The 26609-nt window shown below is 32.7% G+C and overlaps 1 protein-coding gene across 1 annotated transcript; it reads left to right on the top strand.

Annotated features, from left to right (window-relative positions):
- LOC105421353 (ATPase, V0 complex, subunit E) lies at positions 1-9621 on the top strand. The gene is made up of 5 exons (XM_011628453.3): positions 1-76; positions 172-315; positions 2442-2489; positions 9039-9106; positions 9282-9621. The coding sequence occupies exons 2-4, from the start codon at positions 218-220 to the stop codon at positions 9103-9105; spliced, it is 213 nt and encodes a 70-aa protein (XP_011626755.1). The 5' UTR covers positions 1-76; positions 172-217; the 3' UTR covers position 9106; positions 9282-9621.
- Positions 9622-26609: the final 16988 nt, after the last annotated feature.

Below are 26609 nucleotides of genomic sequence, written 5' to 3'. Positions count from 1 at the left end.
GAGCCTTTCATTTGCAGCACAGAATGTATTGAATCCCCAAGAACACAGAAATTCACGGACTCACTTCTTATCTGAGGTTTTTCCTTCTTCCAAATTAGGCCTCCTAGAGTTCTATTACCAAAACTTTTCAGACTTTTCTAACATTTGGTAGTTCTTTTTTTTCTCTTGCAGATTGTGGGTTGATCCATAAACCCTAATTCAACCCCGTTTTGTGATCATGGGTTTCTGGGTAACAACCCTAATTTTTATTTTAACAGGTGTTCTTGCCTCCCTATTGGTCAGAATATGCTACAACAGGGGGCCTTCTGCAAATTTGTAATTTTTTCATTCTTCTCATTGTGATTTTTATTGCAAGTGTGCATATTTTTTGTTCTAGATTACATTGATAAGTAACTTGCTTGGACCCCAATTTTTTATTGATCTTTACATTGGAGAAGAAGTCTTATTACATTGGGTAGGGAAAATTGGGTTTTGCCTTTGTCTCTCTTGTTTCTACATGGATTGTGTTGATGTTTGGGATATTGGTCGTTGGATTTTGGTACCAAAGATTAGGTGATCCAAACTCATCCAAACTCATCATTGGATCCTTTAATACAGCGATTGGATCTGATAATTACCTGGTATCCAATGCTCATTTGGCTAATTTGCGAATAATTGTTGTATATATATCAAATTCTGGTGGCTCTTTGGGCAGTCCTTGCCTGTGTGCGAATTATGTTACTTTTTATTTCTTTTAATCCGGTGGACACTAATCAATTGTGAGGGCTATGTTATTAAATTATTTTTACTTTCTCTGAATTGGATGTGCGTGAGGTTTTTACCGGCTGAAAATTTCAACAAAGACTTTGTTTTTTTGAAAATTTAGTAGAATTTTAAAGCAATCTAGATGAATGTTGATTGGCTTAGTTGAATGTCTAGGTGGCTCACTTTGATAACAAGGAACTTTCTTCACTTTTGGCATCGTGTGAGCCTTATAGTGGGATGCCCATTGTCATTCCCCAGTGTCAGATATTGCTATTAGCCCACTAAGTTTTGTAAACTTGTAAATGAACTTATACAGTTTAATGTTCTAATTGTCATGGACTCACGGCTTTACAATATTTTTCTATGGTTATATTGACATGGGTACATATGCTAGTCAATTTTTCTCAAAAGACATGGTGGGTACATATGAATGTTATGTGATTTTTATTTGTTAGAGGAAAATTTCCTAAAACTCCTCAAGAAGAATTTCCAATCACCTCTATTTTTCTGAAGTTCTTGTAAGCCTACTTCCTAAATAATCAAGTACATTTTTTTTAAATTTTTTTTTTTTGGAGAAAGGTTAATGTAGTACCTCTATTAATTAAGTATTAATGTTGCATCAAATTCTATTATCTGATATTATGTGTATTGTGTTCTTTTTATGATCCAAATAAATTCCAATAAATTGAGGATCCGAGTTAGTTCTTTATTTATTTTTGTTAAAGAGCATTTGAAACTTTTTCATACTTGAGGAATAAAATGCAAAAAATGTTTTCTGTAATTCATATGGAACATCCTCATCAGTCCTGATGCTCACTAAGAAACATTTCTGTTATATTATGCATGCTTCTATCCTCACACTATGTTTGGAGATGGTTAGGCTAAACTTCAAATATTTCTCCTCAGTCAGTCAAGTTTTCTCACTTTGTATTTCCTATGCCTAGAAACTCTAAGATGGGGGGAAAACTGTAATTTCTGCTTATCATTGTAGGACAATTTAACAAAATAAAGTGTTGAAAGGGCACCAAGAATCTAACAAGAAGCAAAGGCACCAAGATCTTTTTTCTGATCTATAAAAAACAAGAGTGGTGGTCTGATATCCTTACATTTGCGGCTGAGGCTTGTTTCCTAGCTTTAGATTCTAGATGGCAGAGTATATATCTTAAATATGGCGATGAGATTGTCATGGTGATTTTCTAGAGGGAGGGAAGGAGAGAGCGTACTTACTGGTTCATTGCATTGCGTAAATGAGTGTAGAATTCACGCACATGCGTTCTTTAACATGTCATAATTTTTCTCACTAGACGCAGTGTAGTAAGTTTGTTGTGCTCCTTGGCATTCTAACATGCATGCAGTGCCGTTGATCCTTTAACATTCTTTTATTGTTTTAATTTAATAAGCCATTAAGGCGGTTCGGCTTAAACTCATTGTGATGTTGATAGAATTTGTTAAAGATAATCACTATGGAATCCATCATTCCAATGGATGGCGGATGCAATTGGCCTATGGATTTCCATAGTCCATTGGATTATAAGATAGGCTTCCCTTTTTTTTGTCCTGGATGAGTACATTTATTCCTGGTGATATATATTTGTCTTGAATTTTTATCTCAAATTTCTAGGCAAATTTATCTTGACTCTTGCTATCGTTGGAAGTTCATTCGTCCTATCTGACGCATAATTTTTTTTGACCTGCAGGTTCCATTTGACACTGGTTATTACTGCAACTGTTTGTTGTTGGATGATGTAAGTTCTGATGCCACTTTATAACCATCAAGGCTTCTTAATACACAAGATCATTTTTTAAGAGATCTCTGGATAATTTTTAGGTTGCTCCCCATACTTTGTTAATTTATATGTATGTGGTAATAAGTTCTATCATATTAGGCGTTTCATCGGGTGGTTTGGAATTGCAGCCCTAATGTGTTGGTAAATTCTGTCCAGGGCTAAATACCAGAACTTAGCTCAAGGGAGAGAGGGAGGGTGGGAGGGACGGAAGGAGTGAGTGAGTGAAGAGTTTCAGATTTTGGGAACTACCAATTAGAATCATCAAGTAATGGTTAGGAAGGGAGGGAGGGAGTTAAGAGTTTCAGATTTTGGGAACTACCAATTAGAATTATCAAGTAATGGTTACAAATTTGGACATAATTCCATTTTTAATTTTCTTTTGAAATTGTAGCTGCAAGACAATGAAGAAATTCCTTCAGTAGAGATTAGGATTGAATTATATTAGGGCACCGTTTTAAGGAGAAGATAGAAAGTACATTCCGAATATTAGTTGTTTGTGACTGAAGCTTATCATGTGACATTGTGCATGCAATTCTTTAACTAAGTGGTCTTTATGCAACAATAGGAAAATATTGCCTAATTCGGCAGGATTTTCTTCCTTTTTTTTTTCCTTTGAAATAGCTAATATTGCAAATTATTGTTGAGACTTGAGATAATGCTACATCGTTAAGTTGCTAATATGTATATCCTGTGTTGATGAGAGCAGTTAGGGGATCAATATACTGATGAGAACATTGTTTTGATACCTTTAAGCCTCTTCCTTGTCCTGGTCCTATCGCAAGTGACTTTTTGTTATTTAAAGTCCCGAAAATACTCTCTGTGCCTCGTCTGAGTACAAGGTGAAAAATAAAGGAAAGAAAATGTACATTAAAGGTAATATATTTATTATTCGTGGGTGCACAAACTAGCCTAAAAGTCTATCAAATTTAGATTTCAACGGCATTAACAAATTCAAGCAGTTTCTATGAGAGATGTCAGCAGCATTTTGCAACTTGCATGTTAATTTGGAGATGCCAAATGTAACTATGGAATGTCCTTGAAAGGGAAAGAGGAAGTATAGGTGGGCTGAAATTGATTTAGCTCACAATGACACCTATGGATGGAGGACCTTCCATACAAACCCTGTGGTCTCTGCTTGTGAACAACCTTGTGCTCCCCACCATACCTCCATGTCCTAGACCCTCCCTTAGGCTAGATGCTTCTCCCAAATCCCTCAATATTTTTCAAAATTGTGTGTGTTTTCTGAGAGCTGAGAAAATTTTGGCTGCACAAATGGTTAGTGCCATGTGGATAATTTGGAATTTGTGTAAACACTTGCTTTTTGCTTTGTTAGTTACACAAAAAGTGTGTATGCCATGGGAAAAATTTTGGATTTTTGGGAAGCTTTTGGTTTAGGCAGCCTGAACAAGCAGTATGTGTGGCTCGCGCATTTCTAGAAATTATCAAGTTTGGTCTGCTTAAGGTGGTGTTGCAAATGATGTAGTTTTGCAATATTTCTTGATGTTGGGTTGCGGTCAAACTGAGAAAAGCAGTTATATATTTAGAAAGGGTGTAAAAGAATTGTTTGCCATTGTTAAAATGGTTGTATCTCCATGGTACAGAGTCAGAATTGTCCTTATCTACATGTAAAGCTTAGCTTACATGTCATATACCTGAGGAACATTATTGTTGGCACATATAAGTCACTGCACTAAGCTTGCAAGCGGGTCTCTCTCTGGTCTAGTCACTCCCATATTGGTTTGCTAGTGCTCAAAGAACTTGCCTATACGAAGATGGTTCAACTAGCATCTGTCCGTAGAAGGTGCATACAACCGTCTTCAAAATGCCTTTTGGCCATTATGGTCAACATCCTTAGAGCCCCCTACCCATACCTGTAATGGGATAATGCGCAAGGGGACACATAATAGGCTCAAAAGATGCTCATACAGTGCCCAAATGTTTGTTAAGGAGCTAGGGACATGCCTGACAGTGTGGGTTGGTGTCATTTGGGCTGCTTATTGGAGTCAGTGTGACCTAGAAACTTTGTTTTCCTTTGGTGCAGCATGTTGACACCTGTCAACACTTGAACATGTTTTACACAGGCCAAAATGGGTTAGACATGATGGGCCGTACATGTTATTACAACCATGCATAAACACATCTAGTATACCTGTCAACCTAGATAATACTGCATAATATTGTATATCTAGCATAACTTTTGGTGAGGAGCAGGGTTCCATTTCTTTATTGTTGTTCCCATCAACACCAAAAAAATAAAAACTTGAGAAGATAAGGATGCTTTTATGTAGGATTTGACATCTATGCTTGACATAACGATGGGTTACAAAGTTCTATTCCCCCAGCCCTCTCCCCTCAACCACCCACCCCGCCCCAACAAAAAACAAAAAACCAAAAAAACAAAAGGAAGGGGAAAAACAATGGTGGATTAGAAAGATAAAGTTAAGCTGATTTGGGAGCCTGAAAATGACATTGGCTTTCTCTGTAATCTTTTTCTCTCATGTCACATAAGAAAAGAACAATCCTCTTGTCCACTCTCATTTTCCTTGTATTCTCTCTTTAGTCTTTCAACCACAAACCCAATTTTGGTACTTCCTGATTTTTCATTTTTATTGTACTTCTTGGATGTAGCCCATACTTGAAGGTTTAGGAAAGTTTATAGTAATTTAAAAATTTTTTTTTTGTGAATATGAGGATTTTATTCCTTTGTTTTCATTCCTTTTAATTCCTTTCACATTTTTGAAATTGTATTTATATATTGTTGTTTTCTAATTGTTCAACTTACTGAGCTGTATTGGGTTTTTGAGGTCCACGACTACTTATACATGGGTCAAACACTACATTTGCAGTCTGTAATGCTTCTTGGCTAGGAGATACATGGGTCAAACACTACATTTGCAGTCTGTAATGCTTCTTGGCTAGGAGATACATGGGTCAAACACTACATTTGCAGTCTGTAATGCTTCTTGGCTAGGAGATATACCTTAAATGGATACAACTTGGCAATTACATACTTCTTTGTCAAGAGATAAAGTTCCAATGGACACAACTTGCGTGCATCTGTACATTGTCTGCACAGTCCACTTCTGAGGGCCTGGATGGTAATCCACTAAAGGGGACTGAACAAAGTTAATCTTGGCTATGGGGCCATGAAGTGCGTGAAAGCACTACCTGTGAACACTTGAAGCATTTCTCTGGCATCAAAGTCCTCAAAATTGGTATAGACAAGGGGAATTGATTATTTAACTAAAACAAAGCATTTTGATTGCCCATGCAACTGATGGCACGCCCTGAATTTTGCACATGGCTCTGAATGGCAAGGTGAAGAAATTCACCGAAGTGCAAGTAAATAACCTGGCATGCGCTGAGTCATGGTGCCCAAGTTAGGCATGCGAGCGGGTCCTTGTTTGGTGTGATGGCTCCCCATAGTGTAGTTTGGAGAGAAAGGTTGTGTGCAGTGTTGCAGGCAATGCCTTTATGCAGCATCGCCCCCCTGATCTGCTTCGTTTGACCCCCCATTGTAGGTTCCATGGACTATTCTCTGGTCATATGGAAGTTGTAAGCATTTAGCTGCATCTCCTTTCTAGGAAGTATATTGGACCATGGGCTACAATGGGGAGCCACCAGATCAAAACCAGGCTGACTCTTGTCCTTGTACATTTTCCTGGTTCTCTATTAACCATACAGGATCTGCATGGGACTTTCGTGCCACTTGTGTGTACCCTGGTGCACTAAGCCGTAGCATGGTGGAAAGTTGTAAGGCCATCAGCTGCTGGGTCCCAATGGTCATCTTGGAGGGATTTGTACAAACACTTTTGAGTTGAAGTCTTTTAGCTGTCTCCTATGGAAGGTGAGTTTTTTGATACAATGGGGAGCTAGCATATTTGAAGGAGATCCGCTTGCTTGCTGCTTTTCAGGTGTATAGGCAACCACATGGTTGCATTTGTGGGTTGCTTCTGTTTGTATTGGCATTGAGCTTGCACGTACCCCTGCAATTAAGCTTGTTCTGATGGGTGCACGTGCACTAGGGGGCCTGGCATGAGCACATGAGGTAGGGGGCAGGGTGTGTATACTGGCGCTGTGGTTTTCCACTGTGTTACACAGGGCACCCCTTGAGCCATCTCACTGGGTTGCTCCTGTGGCTCCTGACGCACTATGCCACAACCATGAACTAGTGTTTGTGACCTAAGAGATTGCTGATTATACGAAGTCATACGTTGAGGTCCTGTTTGGATGAGTACACAAGTCTCCAACTCAGGATCCTTTACCCAACATTTTTATGAGCTGTTTGGTTGCTGTACCTTTCTCCACCATTTGCTATAGTGTTCTATCAATTTAGCTTGCAAAAACACGACATATCTACTTTCTAATGTCTTCTATGATCTATCTATTAGGGGATAGTTACTTACCCAAAAACTATCAGGGGATAGTGGATACAGAATCTCTGACAGCTAATACTATTGGAGTTAATAAATAAATATACATAAGTCTCCAACGCATGATCCTATACCCAACATTTTTATGAGCTGTTTGGTTACAGTACCTTTCTCCACCATTGCTATAGTGTTCTATCAATTTTGCTCGCAAAAACAGGACATATCTACTTTCTAATGTCTTCTATGATCTATCAGGGGATAGTTACATACCCAAAAAATATCATGGGATAGTGCATACAGAATCTCTGACAGCTAATACTATTGGAGTTAAGAAATAAATACTTATCATCACATAAATCACCCCCCTATTTTTTCTATGCATTAACCTATTTTTTGAGATTTTTTGATATTTATCGACCGCATCAGGGTGATGCACCCACATCTTGACCTCATCGAGCCACATTGGCCCCCTGACTGTATTTGGACAGCATTCCGCATTTTAAAACACTTAATTATACCTTTCTCTAGTCGTCTATATCTCCCTTCTTACCACATGGTGTGGTGCCTTTTTCATTTTCCTTTGTCAATCTAGAGAGGCTCCTCCACCAACCCCTGTAGACGTCCCATAATTTGAGCCTACTTGCCTTGTGTCATCAAAAGTGTCCAAGCTCCCACGAGGATCCATCCCAACATAGTCAATTGTGTCCTGATGGTGTCTAGGTCAAACTGCTATATACTTGCTCAATCCTTGCCATGATATCATGCAAGCCTTCCTAGCCTTCTATCTCACCAAACATCAATTCTTTCCCTGTCCTAAGAGCCAAAAGAAGAGCCCTCCGGACGTAATCGTCACTAAATCCCATTAGTGTGATGCTCCTCCTCCCCTGAAGCTTTTTTAGACCTCTATGTTTCAAACCTAACCCAAGTGATGCCCCTACATTTCTAAGCAGAGGTGTGCATTGTTAGTGTCGTGCATGTGACAAGTCCTTTGAGTGAGTTTGGTCAAGGGCTTTCTTGTTTTGGTGAAGGGCTTGCTCAAGCAGGTAATGAGGGTGTGTGGACCTCTTGGGTTGGGGAATTCTACATTAGTTGAAGCAAGTACACTCTTGACTGGTTAGTGGTGCCGTTATGAAGTTGCATTGACATCAAAGGTCCATAAAACTTCATGTTTTCTTGAACCTCTTGCAGTTAGCTTTCAGCAGGGATAGTTCTCCTAGAAATATGTCTCCATCAACCTGTATATTGTAGACATAATGTGTTCCTAGAGCCTCGTAGAATGAGTGTGTCTATTGATCTGTAAATATAAGCTGCACACAGGAAGGGAAACCCAGCAGACAGATCTCTACACCCATTCTCACACATTGACATTATAATTGTCCCTGTGCTTCCTTGGTGGTCCTGACCTTGAGGTTTCCTACTCTAGACATAAGATGTGTCCTTTTTCTTATGGTTTATTAGTAGGTAATTCTGAGCTGGGTTGGTGAGAGATGGAATGTTTGAACTACAAATTCTGACAATTGTCTTAAATATGCTTTTATCATTCTAATGAGGTTTCATGAAAATTGTCATGCATTGTTGTTTTTTGGTTTTGTGAAGTAATAAGTTCCATAGAATGGGCCTGAGGCCTGGGTGGTCAGGTTGGTGGAGCACCAATGTGGTGTCTTGGGTCCTACCCACACACTATAATTGTAAAGATGAAATTTTATAATGAAATCAACTTCTTCAAAACATGTGCTTCCCCATAATTAGTGAATTGGAAAGTTTTCCAAAATTGTGAACAAGGACATAATTTTCTCAAGTTTTATCTGAGCAAGTAGATAAATGATCCAATTAATTGCAGAAGATATTCTCCCAGGGGCCATATTAAGAATTTATGAACGCCATCTTTGCCCATCTTAAACCCTTGTTTTTATGGGAAATGCTATGTTGAGGAAAACAAAAATTTACAAGCTAGTCAAAGAAAAACCAAGAACAAAAAACAGGATTTATTATTTAGTCTTCTGAACTTTTTCCTATTTGAACTAGTCTTTTCAAACATAATTTGTTTACTCTCATATTTCATGACAAGTTTATTTTCTTATTCTTGTCACTCGTGTTGGTTTCCATTTGTAATTTGTTTATTCCCTTTTCACAGGTGGGCAATAGTGTATCTGGCACAACTACACCCCCTTATTGTCCCTATTCTCAATGAAGGAGAATGAGGTGCTTCCACAGAGCAATCTTTCAATGCTACTTATTTTAATGATGTCATTGTGCCCATTGACTCAAAGAAGGCCATTGTATTTGCTATTTTAGATTGTGCTTTGTTGTTATGGGATATATTTGTCATGGAAAATCTCAATCATCTGATTTTTGGTCCTTATTCATTTCTGACCAGTGTTTTGGGGATTTGACTCTGCCTGCTGCTGTAGTGTTGACTTGGGATTCAAACTTTTATTTTTTATTTTTATTTCCTGGCGGGTAACATAAATGTTGTTTGTAATTCTACTTCTACTATCAGCTGGAATGTGCTTCATGTATGGATGTGATTGCTGACCCTTCTATACATGAGGTGATAGTGTTTATTTATAATTATAATATTGCATAAATTTGTAAACTCCAATATCAGCTATTCGAAAGGCAAATCGATATCCTCTAGGGCATGTATACTTTCGAGTACAATGTATACTCGAAAGTCTTTATTGAGATAATGGATTTCAATTTGTTGTGTTCTTGAATGCAGCCCTTTTGGGGTGAACCATGTAAAGCTATATTATCATGTTTCATTTTTTATTGCTCTCAAAATTCTCTTTATGGTAGCAGTGTAGCACTGCTACACTGGGAAAAGGGAGATCAATTGAGAACATTGTGGTTGGGAGAGTGGTTCTAGAGGGAAAATGGGCAAAGGTTTTGTCAATGTTTAAAGTAGTATACCTTTTGTCACATAAATTTGTGGTCTTTTTTGACAATGGATATCAATTTGTTGTGCCCTTGAATGTGGCCTTATTGGGCTGAACCATTTATAGTTATCAGGTTCTATTTTCTGTTTTAAATTTATTTCGTCATGGCATTCATTTTCTTGTGGCATTTGCCTATTTTACATTTCAGTTGACAACATTGTGGTTGGGAGAGTGGTTCTAGAGGGAAAATGGGCAAAGGTTTTGTCAATGTTTAAAGTAAAATGTATACCTTTTGTCACATAAATTTGTGGTCTTTTTTGACAATGGATATCAATTTGTTGTGCCCTTGAATGTGGCCTTATTGGGCTGAACCATTTATAGTTATCAGGTTCTATTTTCTGTTTTAAATTTATTTCATCATGGCATTCATTTTCTTGTTGCATTTGCCTATTTTACATTTCAGTTGACTATATACACAATCCTGAGTAGACTCTGATATTTCAGATTCCTAATTTTACAAGCAAGGGCTATCGATGGCCCTATAGAAATGAGAACATTGGTACTTTGTGGTCGTTATGAAGTTGGAATGTAGTCGTGGGATTATGAATGAAAACGTGGTGGTTTATCAATAAATATTAGGAAGTTCGAATGTAATTATTGGATTCAAAGCCCTAGCATTTTGTTTGAAAATTTCATGGTGTTTGAAAATAATTTTGGAAAATGCATGGGGATGTGGAATTTTACCTTATGGTTGAGGATTAATCCGTGCATACATTTCTTTTTGAGTTATGTGAAGGTAGTTTTGGGCCCTCTTTTTAATCTTTTTACAGTTATATTTGTGGGCAAGCTTTCTATACTATAAAGTTTACGTGATTTTTTTATCCAACCATTCATTCTGAATAGACGGTTGAGATGGTTTTAATGACAATGTCACATTTCTACACTATTTTATTTTTAAATGTCTTATACAAAGCATTTTGGTGTTAAATTTTGGGCATCCATTCGCACCTCTAAAAAGATATAAAAGAAATATTTTCATTAAAATAAAATGACCAATTGCCTATGAAGTTTTGGGGGTATTTTGTTCATTGTATTTGATCAAAAGCATTTTTTAAATGTTTGTTTTAAGTGTGTCCCATTGAGATGATGGCAAGTACCAAATTTTATATTCATATAATTTGTATAAAAATAATTAAAAATAAAATACTTGTAGGCATCAGGTCTAGATCAAAGAATCAGTGGTTCACTTGATCTGAATGAGACAGTTGGATTCACTTGATCTAAATGATGTTTGTTTTAAGTGCGTCCCATTGAGATGATGGTAAGTATCAAATTTCATATTCATATAATTTGTATAAAAATAATTAAAAATAAAATACTTTTAGGTGTCAAATCTAGATCAAAGAATAAGTGGTTCACTTGATCTAAATGAGACAGTTGGATTCACTTGATCTAAATCAGACAATTAGATGGGGGTGGGGGGCATATTTTCTATACAATAGGGGAAGTATAGAAACCTTTCCCTGTATCAATTTGGAGGGAGAGACCCTCCACTGCCACCGTTAACATTTCCAAAAGAGCGGGAGAGATTAAAATGGAGAAGGTAGTGGGAGTAAATGAGATAGGGCTGACCTCGACTTTAATTTTCTAAGTCAGGCTTGAGCTCAGTCTAGAATCAACTCATCACGGCATGGCTTGGACCAATAATCGGGCCAGGCCAGATGGTGTCGGCTCCCCCATACCCTGCAAGACCTAGGCCATCGAACCCGCTATGGGTCCTAACCATATGTAGGTTTTAAGGCTGGGCTCGGAACGACCTTGGCCCTTCCACCCCTTGTAACATGGATGAAGGTTCAAGATTGAATTAGAATTGAGATATTAACTTAAATTGCCCTCGCTCTTTAACATTGATGGGATCTATTTATCTTAGGTGTTGAAAGGGCTAAAATGCTTCCAGGAGTTGTGGTTGATGTTATCACATTTGGTGTCGTGAGATTAAACAAGTCCATGTGTCACATTTATTTTAAGTTTAAGATAAACAAAGATTACTTTAGTAGTAATCTATAATGCAGATTAAACACTATCTGCTATTTTTTTATCGTATCTTTAATGATGTGTCAAATCCACACCATCCAGCCCCAATGTTATGTTTAGCCAACTTATCTTAATATGAAATTTGGGCCATGACTACTCCATGAAGGGGTGCACCCAAATAAAATAGAAGAAAATACTTTCTTGATAAAATAAAAATAAAAAAGACCAAAGTGCCCTATAAGTTACATGGGCATTTGGTTTATTTTTATTAAGAAATTGCATATCAAAATTACTTATAAGAAAATGGATTAAAACTAAATTCTCTTATCAATCCAAGAACTTAAAAGTTAGTACCGAACATTATGGCTGAAGCTATCCTTATCGTCAATTCAAATTTAACGGGAAATTTTCTAACATTTATTAATATTAATAATCTTAAAGAATTTCAAAATTTTGTTAACAAGAAGGATTTAAATAAAATAGTAATTAATGTTTAACGTTGGTCTGTTGGGTGCAAATTGTGTGCAATTCATAAACAATCTTATAAATGTTTTTTTTCGGTCCAAGTACACCAAAGTAGAAAAATAAATGAAATAAAGCGAACCTTTATTATTGTCAAAAAGAAAAAGGAAAAGCAAATAAAGCCCTTTTGATTGAGCCAAATGGGGCGGCCCAAGATTTGGATTGAAACAGCAAAACAAGCTCCTTTGTTACAAGAGCACGTATACTATGTACCTTCGGGAGTATAGTTTGCTTCTACTCTTTCGATTGAGGATTTTTTCAATTTTAAAATTTGGTTATCACCATAGAATTATCAAATGATTATTTAAAAAAAAAAATACAAAAAAAGAATTTTGTAATACTTAGATTTAATCTTTTAAAAATTAGATAGTTTCTATTCAATCTTGAGACATTCTTTTTTTTCAAGTGTTTAAATGGTGCAATTAGAAAAGTTTTTTCATTAGGTGCATATAATGTTATATTCCAAAATTTGAGGTCCTAACAATAATCTTAGATAGGGTTTTACCCGAGGGAGTAAATAACCACTATACTCGCGAGATAGTAGAATATGTTTTGCCTTCTTTTCTAAAGTAAATACAATAAATGATATGGTGGCTGAATGTCAATTGTTTGAAAAATAAGTCAAACCGAGGTTCGGATAGGCGTGCTTGACTAAAGTTCAAAAGAAAAAGTCAATTTTCATAGCGTTCCATTTGGAACATAATTCCTACCAAAATTGAAATTCCACAGCTCTATTCAAGTTAAATTAAAAATTCTACTAAAAATATGATAAACATAGTTTGAACCCGTCTCAAAAAAATGGCTATGTCAAGTATATTTTAAACAACATACGAGTGTAGTTTGCAAAGGGTTGCAACTTTAAACAATCAAATTATCATCCAATTTTATCATATGATGTAATTTTTGTGTCAATAATTCTTAAGATAATATGAAAACTTATTTTCATTGATCTTGTAGATTCAAGATTCATAAAAAGTTTTGACAAAGTTTTACGTTTGGCTACCTACCTAATACAACCCATATCATTTACCCGGACTTAAGATGGTTAATAAAAAGTTTAAGGTTCTCACTCTTCTTAGACCAATCAATTTTCATCTCTAATTATAAAATATTAGACTCCAAAAATAGTTCAAATTAAGGAAATCTATAAACACATACAAAACTTTAAAATAGACAGTCCAGAAAATGTGTTGTAAGATGCACTATTTTTGGACTCGAAATCTTTTTTTTTTTTTTTTTTTCATATTCGTATATTTCAATATCTAAGTGACCAATTAAAGGGTTTTCCAACTTCAAAACAACCTTTTACATCAGATTTTTCTGGTGCATCTTAATTCTACATTTTAAGGTTGCAACCTTATATAAATTTTTTCCTTTAAATACTTGGATTATAAGCAATAAAATGAAATATGATGAACTAAACGACAACTAATGAAAAATTGAAAAGTTATAGAGGTGAAACTAAATATTACTTTAAAAATTGACAATGTCAAAGTAAGTAAATAAAATTAATTAATAAATAAACAAATATATATATATATATATATATACTTTGGATGGTGATGCGGGTTGACGAAATCACTGTTTATTTTCACCTATAGGCGAAAATGAATAGTGATTTGGCCTACCTTCATTACTACCCAAAGTTCATCGCATGCTCACGATTGTTCAGTGGTATTTTATTTTATTTTATACAAATCAGAATGACCTGAAATTCGGAATGCGTGTTCATTAAAAATAGGCGAATCTACAAAAAATATAAAAAAAATATTTTACAAACCAGAGTTTTAAAAGTTTCTATCGGCATAGAGATCCAATAAAACATAGCTTCTAACCCCCACGACCTAGTTTACCCTTTGGACTGCACTTTTTTTACCCAAAAAAAGTTGAAAAGGGCACATCTATCTTTTTAGGGGTATTTTGGTCAATTTTTTTTACAAAATAATTTTTTTATATTTTTATTGCATTCTTTTATTTTTAAAGTACAAATGGCCAAAATTTAAATTGATTTAAATTTATATAAGAAAATTAAATTTAAAATTAAAATGTGAAATACAATCGTGATCATTGGATCAACCTAGATTCAATCTGGGCCATTGGGCCTATATGTAGTTGTAGGCAAGTGAGTCTATGCTAGCATTTCCATAAATTTCAAGTGATTTGAATTTGTATATAAGAAAAGAAATACGAAAAATGAGGTAGTGACCGTCAGATCGACCTAGATTCAATCCGGGCCATTGGCTGACACTGTAGCAATTATATATATATATATATATATATATATATATATATATATATATATATATGAGAAATGATCCTATAGGACCCTCCCCTACCCATGTGTGTACCCTAATCACCATTAAATTTAGTACGGATCTATAGAAAAGTCAAGTCCCACACCATGTGATAACTTTTTTAGAGATCAGTGCCAACTTTAATGATGATCCTTTGGGGTCTTACACACATGGGTGAGCGAGGGTTCTATAGGATCATTACTCTCTCTCTCTATATATATATATATAACATGAAATCAAAGAACGCTATATATAGCATTATACCATGCATTAATCCGCCATTAGCCTTTTATGAAATAATGGTATTCATATGATAGATCGTTCCCTTGAATTAATTCCATATTAGAATTAGGAAAATTGTTAATATCAATAATTTGAAATTAAGATTTTATTGAAAACAGATAGAATAAAATTTTTGGAATTTAAATCACAACATCTTAATTTATTTCATGATAAATAAATAAATAAATAAATAAATAAATAACATGATATAACACATTTCTTAATTTCTGAATTTCATATAAAAAATTAGGTAAATCTGTACTTACATATGTTCAAATTTTTACTTTAGTAAACTGTAATGAAAATAGCAATCTCATTAACATAACGTATGTGTGCCTTTGATTCTTAATTTGAAATCACATATTTTTAATATGAGAGACTTTGGAATAACATACTTTTGTTGTGATAAGTTTTAATTTTTTTTTACTAAATGCCTTTCAAGCAGTTTAATTTTTTTTTACTAAATGCCTTTCAAGCAGTTGTCTATACAACTTCCATCTAATTTGTGAGACTAACATTCAAAAACTAAAAATTAGAAGATAAGTTTGTTTAGGAAAAAAAGTTTCTTGATTACCATCTATGAGACTAACATTCAAAAACTAAAAATTAGAAGATAAGTTTGTTTAGGAAAAAAAGTTTCTTGATTACCATCTATGAGACTAACATTCAAAAACTAAAAATTAGAAGATAAGTTCGTTTAGGAAAGAAAGCTTCTTGATTACATTGGATGATAAAATATGTTAGAGCATTGGAGGAGGCAAAAGAGGTATATTGATTTTAAGTGATTTTTTATTTTTTGTTTAGTATTTTAAATTTGAATGATTCAGTAAATTTTGAAAAATTAAAAATAACAAATATCATACTCTCCATCTAAAACTAGCCACATCTAAGCATATTAATTTGGGTAATTATACAACTTAAAAAATTAAAAGGCTTGAATTTAATTTTTATATTTTAATTGTTTATAATTTGGAGCAATATCTATTATAAATTCATTGAAGATAAACTTATAGGTAGTTTTATGTATAAGTTTATCTTAAAAAACTACTTTTATTTTATTCATAGTAATTTATTGAAAAACGCATATTTTTTACTAAAATAGCTAGAAAATATTTAAAAATTTATACATAATATGTTAATTTTAGATGAGATGATATTCTGCTGATAAAATTAACTATCTTCCAAACTAGCCATTAAGAACCATTATTTATATTCTTATTAATTTTTAATTTTGTATTTCTCCAAATTTATGTTTTGAATGGCAAGTTATATATTTGTCCAATTTTGAAACTATTAGCCAACATCAAAAAATGCAACATATAAAAAGGGCAAAGTATAAAAAGAATACCATTTACTCTTAATATAATAATGTCATAATCACTATTGTCCGCCAAATTTCAAATCGTGTGGTTATGAGATATCAATGACTAGATTCAAGTTCACAACAAAATTCACGAACTTTGTGAAACATCTCAGCCATTCAATTTACCTATAGCTAATAGCAATAGTGAACTTCGTGCAACAAAGATAAATGGTATAATGGTATATGCTTACTTTATCAATTTATTTATATAGATGAACAATTTAACACTTTGCCTCATATTTTTTTAATTTATTTTTAAAATACCCATAAAAATCCATGGTAATAGAGTAGTTACAATTGGCCAAGACGCTGAATATTTTATCTCATATTTAAAATACTAAAAAAAAATTGTAGCTTTTAAATAAGGGCGTGGTTTATATAATAAGGTTGCAATCTAATCTTGAAAGTAAAGTGACAATTTTCTCCACTGCTGATTATAGTGGAATGTTATAGATTTGACATATCTTTTATGATAATATTAAAAAATAATATCTTTTAAAATAATCAAATCTATGCCATCGAAATAAAACGAATTTGCAATCCTACTCTATATATTAAGTGATAGCAAGTTTACATAATTTTTTTCTTTTAAAAATCCAAAAATTAAACCAAAATGTCATATACAGATTTGTTTTAGAGGTGACACGTGGCGGAGTTCAGTTAATCTAGGAAGGATAGCTGGCTACCCCTATGGCATTTATGAACTCGTTTCCATGCAAATTGCAAAAATGTCTTCTTAGCGTCACTTTTCAAAAAATAAAAAATATCACTCTAATTAAAATTCCAAAAAGTTCATGAAAATATTAATTTTGTTAACACACTAAAAAATTATCAAAAGAAAAAAAATTTGATACTAAAAAACTCTTAAGTTGACTATCAAGATGTATGAATAAGAAAAGAAAACTTTAAAAAGAGTTTTGAATAAGAAAAGAAAACTTTAAAAAGAGTTCATCTGTTAACACATTATTTAGATCATCCATTTTGAAGACTCCCAACATTTATAGATATGCGCAATTTACATTATTATTTGAGTTTTGAATTTAATAATGCTAACACATTACTTAGATCATCCATTTTGAAGACTCCCAACATTTATAGATATGTGCAATTTACATTATTATTTGAGTTTTGAATTTAATAATTAAGAGTGAAAATAAATTTGTACGTTATTATAGGAGTTTCTGATATTGATTTAAAGATATGCTAAATTTACATTATTTTGTGAGTTCTAAATTTCATAATTAAAAACAAAAATAGATTTGTAGGTTATTATAGGAGTTTGTGACATTGAAGGTGGGGTCTTAATTTAGAGGTGGTGCGCCTTGATAGAGTTTGAAGATGTACCTTAATTTAATTATTTATAGATGGAATTTGAAAGTGCGCTCCAATTTACCATATTGTGCCCTATAATCCAATTTTTTTAAAGGGTTGTGCTTTGCATATTGTTGCAACTTTAAATAAACAAATTAATGTGAACCTCCAAACTTTGTCATGGTCTCATAGATGCAATTATGGTGCTGAAAATTCTTAGGATAGTGTGAGTAACTATTTTTATTTTTAATTATAGTATTTTAAATTAAAAAAAATAGTTGAAATCGAACAAATCTATAAACACATGAAAATCTTGAAAAAAGATCCTCATTCAGGAACATTTGGGCATGAGAAATCTTCATGACGGCTTTAAAATCAAATTCCAATGTGTAATATTGAGTCTTACCTTTTTTTGTTTTTCACAATCAAGGAATGGCAATTTGAATGTCTTCTAAGACCAGGATTTCAAAAAAAATTTGGGTTATGAGAAGGTTTTCTTACTTAATAGAACAGCAGCCCTATATTTTCTTTTTTCTCACTCTTTACTTTTCATTCTTTTTTCTCACTCTTTAGTTTTCCTACAAAATGAGAGGATGACATCGTTAAAATAGAAAAGATCAGTATCAAGGAAAATAAAGTCCATAAAAACATAAGATAGTAAAACGCGTCTATCTATTTATATCTAATAATAAGAGACAAATTTGAGAGATTAAAACATAACTTGTATCTATTTATATCTAATAATAAGAGACAAATTTAATGATTGATGCATTCATAAAATAAAACGAAAATGTCCATCCAAAAATTTCGATAGAACTCACCTTTTTGGAGACATTTAAAATTCTAAATCTTCGTAATTCTTTGAGCTTCAGGGCTTTTAACTTTTCTAGTTTTAAGGTTTTTTTTGCTTTGTATTCCGAAAATTCGTCCCAGTATTGCGCTTTCTAAAAATTCGTCAAAAATTCACTCGCTGTCTACTGTTGAAGTGGATAACTGGATAGGTTTGCATTTGATTTGCCACTTTGCATTTGATTTGCCGCAGATGTATTCATCAGTTTAGGGTATCAATTTCAATGATTGAATCTCAATCTTTCAATTTCTCTGATGGATCTTAATATATTCATTGGGTTATCAATTTTAATGATTGAATCTCACTTTTTCAATTTGTCTGATAGATCTGAATATTTTGTTGGGTAACAATTTAAATCTATAGGCGGTTGTAACGTTATCGGAATGTGTTTTCAGGGAGACAGACGCGATGAGGATCGAGATGCATGTTGGTTTAGCATAAGCAAATTGAAGTTGATAAGCTAGTCTTTTTGTTGAATTATTGATCGATTGTTAAATATACGAGAGAGGAAGCAAATATCTGTTCGTCTTTTGTTGAATTATTGATACATTGTTAATTAAGTTGAATTATTTATCCATGGTTAATTGAATTATTATTTATTTTGAGAATAAACCTTTCTTTTATTCAGATTATTAGGTGTTCGTCTTTTGTTGAATTATTGATACATTGTTAATTAAGTTGAATTATTGATCCATGGTTAATTGAATTATTATTTATTTTGAGAATAAACCTTTTTTTTATTCAGATTATTAGGTTTTAGATTTTTAAACCTAAGTTTTAATTTCTACATAATTCAATTTTTTTGTAAATGTATTTCTTTATTAATAAGTACACTGTGGTATTTACACCTCAGGTTTAACTTCTACAAAATTCAAACCTTCTAGATTTTTAAGTGTAACTTTGAATTTCGACTGAATTCAATTTTTTTGTGAATGTATTTCTTTATTAATGGGTGTACTGTGATTTTTAGACCTCACGTAACTTCTACAAGTTTAACCTCCTACAAAGTTAAATTTTTTTTGATGTAATTTTTTTTTGATGTATTGACTATGTTGGCTGATGTTTATACATTGATTCTTTTCTTGTTTGGTAACTTTGGTTTATATGTTAGTCCCAATAAAGAAAATTAATAAATATATAAATAAAATCGATAACCAATTTACTTGGATCTGTCTTTAAATCAGACGAGGAACTTACGGTTCCATACCAAAACCTATGGACCAAGTCATCCAATGATTGGCTACATTGAGAGTCATCTTGGCGATTCTCCTTCACCTTCTATCTCTATTTTTCTATCCTTTTCTCTATTTTTTCTAGAGGTAGAGAATACATTTATTTTGTAACTCTCATATTCATGGTCTATGGGAGTTAAGATCCAAGTGTAACTCGTGCTTTAATTCCCTTAAGCAAGTATTTCTACAATTTGGTAAAATATATTTAAAAATTAAATAAGCTTTATATATCTATGATATAAAAAATAAATTCTACCGGAAATCCAAACACACCACTGGGTTTTTCTTCCAGTGATATCTTGTTTCTCTCTAGTGATACATCCTATTAAAGCTAAAAAATGAATCCACATATATGGCATTGCCTCATATTAACCATATAGGATTTCACATATACTACAATATGGCTTTTGTACCATTATTGAATAAATAAATTTTCGGGAGAAAAAAAAGCCTGATAGGCCACATTTCCAATAACTCCCACTTGGCCTGAAGGCCCTTTAACATGTTGTACATAACATGGCCTTATGCTTTCCATATGAGATTTTCATATACCCAACCAGTATAATCACACACCACTTTTAGATTTCATGGCCTCAACAGCCTTATATATGATAATGCCTCATACTACTTATATGTTATTTCACATATACTGTACCAATGTGGTTATACTCCACCTTCAGATTTTCTGGCCTCAACAACCATGTACATAGCATTGCCTCATACTTTCTACATGGGTTTTCATATATACCTTGTCAATATGGTCATACACTACACTCAGATTTCATGGCCTCAATAATCTTGCATATGGCATTGCCTCATGCTACTTGCATGAGCTTTCACAAATACCCTGTCAAAGTGGTAACACACTACACTCAGAATTCTTGGCCTCAACAACCTTGTATATGACATTGCCTCATGTTTTTCACATGGGGTTTCACATATACCCTGCGAATGTGGTCAAACACCATACTTAGATTTTTTGGTTTCAATTGTTTTGTATAGGACATTGCTTCATGCTGCCTACATGGGATTTCTCATATACCTTACCAATTATTCACCAACACGTTGAATTTTATTTATATCTGTCTTTTAACCAAGAGAAAAAGGCATATTGCTTACGCTTGTTTCTTAAACATGTCATCCTCTACTGGTTTTTAAGTCCAAAGCTCATATTCGGATCATAGGTCAAAACAACAAAAACAATAATAATTTGACAAAGCTTTAGGTGGTGGAGGTTCGAATCCTCTTCAAGGCATTGAGAATGCTCATTGAATGAGCAATTCAATAACTTTCTTGATATGCATTGATCATCAACGAGATAACAAATTCAATTCTAATTTGGTAAATGATGATTTATTCCCACTATTCAATGAATAGCTATCAACAATATGATAATTCAATCTAACATGATATATCATTAAATATTTTAATGTTATGTGGATATACGCAGAGCATTATAAGGTGTCAATGATTACTACATCTCAATGAAAAATAATAGCTTAGCATCGCATCATGGGTACAAATTTAGTTTTTTAAATAAAAAGAAGAATGGTAAACAAAATAAATAAAAAGAAGTCACAACTTGGTTAAAAATAATGAACAACATTATCAATCCAAACAAAATATTATCACACAACATAGCCAATTAGCTTATACTTTCGAAGGATGTTGTAATGCATAACCTTGTAACAAAATGAGGGAGGTAAAATAATATTATCACAAATATACATATATTGTTGAACTTGGAATATTCATAAGCATTGATCATCATGAAATATTTCAGATCAAGTATTTCTTTACATAAATAATTGTCTTGTCATAATATGTATAATTACTAGAGGGCCATATTAGAAATAGAAAAGTAAATAGTGTACACTACATTTCTCTTTATGTAGATGAGCAATGAGAGAGTCCATCTCACTTTTCATCTCCATATGTTTTCATACAAATGGTTAAATGAATGAATATTGAGATTTGCTTGAAATTATACAAACTGCCTTTTGTGCATTAAAAGGTTTAGTTAAAAAATAAAATAATATCTTATAGTATTAACATCAAACCAAATTTCGATGATGTCAATGGGTATGGACATGGGGATGATGGTGTTCATGTGGTTTATGGCCTATGGTGTATATGACAAGCTAATGAATGCGTCCTTCGTGTTCATTGAAGAAAGAGACTTACTTATGCTTAGGTAGGGAGAGAACCTTAAATGTTTGAGAGAGAGAGAAAGAGACATTTTGAAATAGGACAAATTGGTTTCATGTAGTGTTTTAAAAAACGCCGAGTCGAACAGGACTCGTCCGGTTCGACTCGAAAATCGTGAAAAGGGGAGCGGATTGCCTAAAAAATCGGAAATCGTCCGGTTCTAGAGAGAACCAGACGATTCTGTACAGTGAATCGCCGATTTACTGTACGGAATCGGCGAGTCCGTACGAAATTTATTTATTTATTTATATTTTTTGTTTTTTTGTTTTTTTGTTTTTTGTTTTTTTTTTTTGTGTAATCCATGATAGATTTTTTCAATGGTTTAAAAACCGGATCGGGTTTCCAAAAAACTGATCCGGATCGGCGAATCGGAGATCCGGATCGGCGAATGGGCGATCCGGATCGGGAATCGGGTGAATCGGTCAGAATAAAGCTTAAAAAAAATTCGAAAAAATTATTAAAATTCATTATAAATATTTTTTTTTAGGAATTCAATAAAAAATGAGGGTACTCTATTAAGAATTTTCATGTTTTTGAATGAATATGCGAATATTGATATGTTCCTTCCCTGCATGAACCGCCATTCAGCATTTAATTTACAGTATTTCGTGCTCATCCCTACACTGTTGCTGTTGGGACTCGATATGTGAATAATATGGCTGGGATAGGGTGGCCTCAGAATCATCATCTCTCTCATTTTCTCTTTGAATAATATGGATTAAAAAAAAAAAAAAACAAATTTTCAAAAATATCGATCATGGATTAAAAAAAAAATCACAAATTTTTCTAAAAATTCTATCATGGATTACAAAAAAAAATTCGATCATGGATTAAAAAAAAAAAATCACAAATTTTCAAAAAATTCAATCATGGATTACAAAAAATTCGATCATGGATTACATAAAATTCGATCATGGATTACATAAAATTCGATCATGGATTACAAAAAAAAACAAACAAACAAAAAAAAACAAAAAATTCAATCGTTGATTACAAAAAAAGAAAAAAACAGTTCGATCATGGATTACAAAAAATTCAATCATGGATTACAAAAAACTCTATCATGGGTTACAAAAAAAGCAAAAAACAAAAAATTCAATCATGGATTACAAAAAAAAAAACAAACATTTCGATCATGGATTACAAAAAAAAAAAAAAACATTTCGATCATGTATTACAAAACATTCGATCATGGATTACAAAATATTCTATCATGGGTTACAAAAAAACAAAAAAAACAAAAAAATCGATCATGGATTACAAGAAAAGAAAACAAACATTTTGATCATGGATTACAAAAAATTCTATTATGGGTTACAAAAAAACAAAAAATTCGATCATGGATTACCAAAAAAAAAAAAAAAAAATCCGTACGGGACTTGCCGATTCCGTACAGTGAATCGGCGAGTCACTGTACAGAATCGTCCGGTTCTCTCTAGAACCGGACAATTTCCGATTTTTTAGCCGATACGATCCACTTTTACGATTTTCGAGTCGAACTGGGCGAGTCCGGTTCGAAAGAATGAGAGCGAGAGGGAGAGAGAAAGAGTAGGAGCCTATTTCCTTATGCATATTTCCTAAAAGTATTGGTGTAGAGATATAAAAAGAGAGATGTATACTTTTTTAGAGAGAGAAAGAGAGAGACGCGGATGAAAGAGATGCCAAAGATATGTATACCTATATTCAATGGAAGAGATAGAAAGAGAGGGAGAGACAAAGAGTACGAACTTATTTCCTCATGCGTGAAAATTTTGAAATGAAAAAAATATTTGATTCGTATTATCTTAAAAAAGGACTCTAAATCATGTAGAGAGATTCTTATGGAGCAATAAGTATATCCTAAAATAAACCCTAAATCATATATAGAGAGATTTTTATGGAAGCTTAGGGAGAGATGGAGATACGGAGAGAGAGAATGCATACGAGATTAAATAAAAACTAGAGAGAGAAACTATGTACAGGAGGAGAGAGAAAATGCATGAGAGATTTGAGGAGAGATGAACGATTTTTATGGAATCTTATGTGCAGGGGATAGAGACAGGGAAATGTGGAGAGAGAGATAAATGGATTCTCGATATTGAAAAAAGAGAGTACGTGAGAGATTTTAGAGGTGATGATATATTTTTATGGAAGCTTTTGTGTAGGGGAGAGAGAGAAATGTGGAGATAGAGTTGTATAGAGAGAGATAGAAAATAAAAGATATATTAAAGATATTGGTTGCAACTATGTTATATTGAAGATATTAGTTGTTAATAACTTGAATATATTGTATATCAAGTGTACATTCTCTTTTTATTTACTTTTTCATTTTTTTTGTATTTTTAGGTACATTTTTTTTAAAATTTAGATGGTCTCTATTCAATCTTGAGACAAAGTGCTTAAATAGTGTAATTATAACAGTTTTTTTTGTTAATATATGTATTACAAGATTATATTTTAAAAATTTCAAGTCTTAAAAATAATCTTAAAAAGGTTTTTTTTCCGGTAAATATACACTATACCACGAGATAGTAGCATGTATTTTAGCTTATTTTATAAAGTAAATATTAATAAATGAAGTGGAGGCGAAATGTCAAATTGTTTGATAAAATAGGTCAAACCTAAGGTCTCAATAGGCGTGCGTGACTAAGCTCCAAAGAAAAAAGTCAATTTTCGTAGCTTTCCATTTTGGACCTTAACAAACATAATAGTTCAAAAAAGAAAAATAAAAATATACTCTTTCCATTTCTACGTGGATCTACTTTACTAAGGCGGAAAAGTAAAGGATAAATTTTGAAGTCCCTCAGTTACTCTTTTTCTAAAACATTTCTTAAATTTTCTTTCTTAAATTGCTAATAATTATTTTTTGATTCTTTAATTTTAAGAGATTAGTTTTCTTTTTAACTTGGGTTTACTATTTTTAGATAATTCTTATTATATAGTAGCTTTTGGGTTAGTTGTAATTAAGTTAGGATAAACATGTTAGGGAAAATTAGATGGCTTATACGTATCACTTTTTGTTTTTATTTAAAGTTGATTTTGTAGGGAGAAGGTGTGGGTTCTGTTTCTATTTAAGGTTGCCTTTGCAGAGAGAAAAAGTGCGAAAAAATAAAAAAGAACTTTGGGATTTTTTTGGGAGCTAAAATTATAAAGAGGTAGTGTGGGAGATTAGGTATCTTCTCTGGGTTTCTTTTTTGGTTCTTTCAGTAATGAGTTACTTGTAATTTACTCTCTTATTAATTAATAGTTAAGTATTTATTTTATTGATTAATAGAAAAATATGAGTCTCTCGTAATTTTTTTATCATTGATTAGTAGAATTTTTTTAACTAGAATCAGATAATTTTAGTCGTGTTTTCAATTAATTTTATCTGTTATGTTATTGAACATATATGCCTCCAAAATTAACAATGGTTTTGGGAGCTCAAAATACCTTTTTTTTTTTTCTTTATTATTGATCATTGGGTGAATCATATATAGTTAGAAAAGGTTGATATCGTAAAAATCATCTTACCTATATATTCCATCCAATGGAGCAGTGATTGACTGTGGTCCTTCAGAACCACCATAGAGCCCTATTATCATGCATAATATTCGGGTACAGTTTGTCTCAAGCAATTGCTCTTTAGTTTTCATAAGAATCTATACACCATTTTGCCTCGTCCATAAAAAGCAATGTGATTTTTTTGTAATTTAGGGGTCGTTTGGATACCTGAAAATATATTACTACTATAATACATTATATGTAAATGGATTGTTACTGTTTGAGTAGTATTTAGATGTACATTGTTATTATTTTTTACCATGTTTAGAAAAAATATAAAAAATACATTACCAACATTTTACCAGCATGTACCTATAATAGATTGGTACCCAAATGGCCCTTAGTGTGAATATTGGATGCACTAAACTGTAGGAGATATTTTCAAAAAAAAGAAAAGAAAATATGAGGGTGTTAAATTGGTAATTTCTATAAATTGTTCAATGTAAAATAAATTTATGAACAATAGTCTCCCTTTTTTTTTTTTTTTTTGTCTCTTTTTATATTGCTAAATACATTACCAAGGGCTGTTGGGTGAATTCTTTTACAATAAAAAGGATTTAACTGTCATGCTTGTCTTCGCATTTTTTAAAACTCTCTCCATAAATTTTAAAGGGAAAAGTTTATAAAGTTGCAACCTTAAAATGTAGAATCACATATGCACCTCAAAAATCTACGGCATCGGAAATGTTGTTTTAATGTTGAAAAAACCCTCTAATCGATCATCTCGACATTGAGATACATGAATATGAAAAAAAATGTTTTTGAGTATTGAAAATAGTGCATCTTGCAACACATTATCTAAACTGTCATTTTTTAAGATTTTTATATATTTATAGATCTACTTGATTTTAATTAATTTTGAAATTCAAAATTTTATAATTATGTATAAAATAGATTTTAAAATAATATTAAATATTTTTTACAGTAAATTTACATGTTATAATAAAATTTTAAAGTACGTTTTAATTGGATTGTTTAAAGTTGCAACCTTTTCGAAACCACATCCCAATTTAAAATAATCGAACTTCATACAAAATTTTTTTTTTGATAATCCTAAACGTTGACCAAAATGTCATATATGGGATAGATGTATACCCTTTGGGAGCATTACGCCGTCTGGTCATATGCGATGATTCCTGTCACACGAGGCGTAGTCTTTGGCACGTAAGCAGCACATGCTAAAAATCGTGCCACGCGTCAGATTAATG

The sequence above is a fragment of the Amborella trichopoda genome, chromosome 5 (genome assembly GCF_054954075.1).
Source record: "Amborella trichopoda isolate Santa Cruz 75 chromosome 5, AtrichopodaSantaCruz75HAP2 v2.0, whole genome shotgun sequence".
NCBI classification, from domain to species: Eukaryota; Viridiplantae; Streptophyta; class Magnoliopsida; order Amborellales; family Amborellaceae; genus Amborella; species Amborella trichopoda.
Note: the sequence above shows the minus strand (reverse complement) of the source record. Positions and strands in the feature narration are given on the sequence as shown.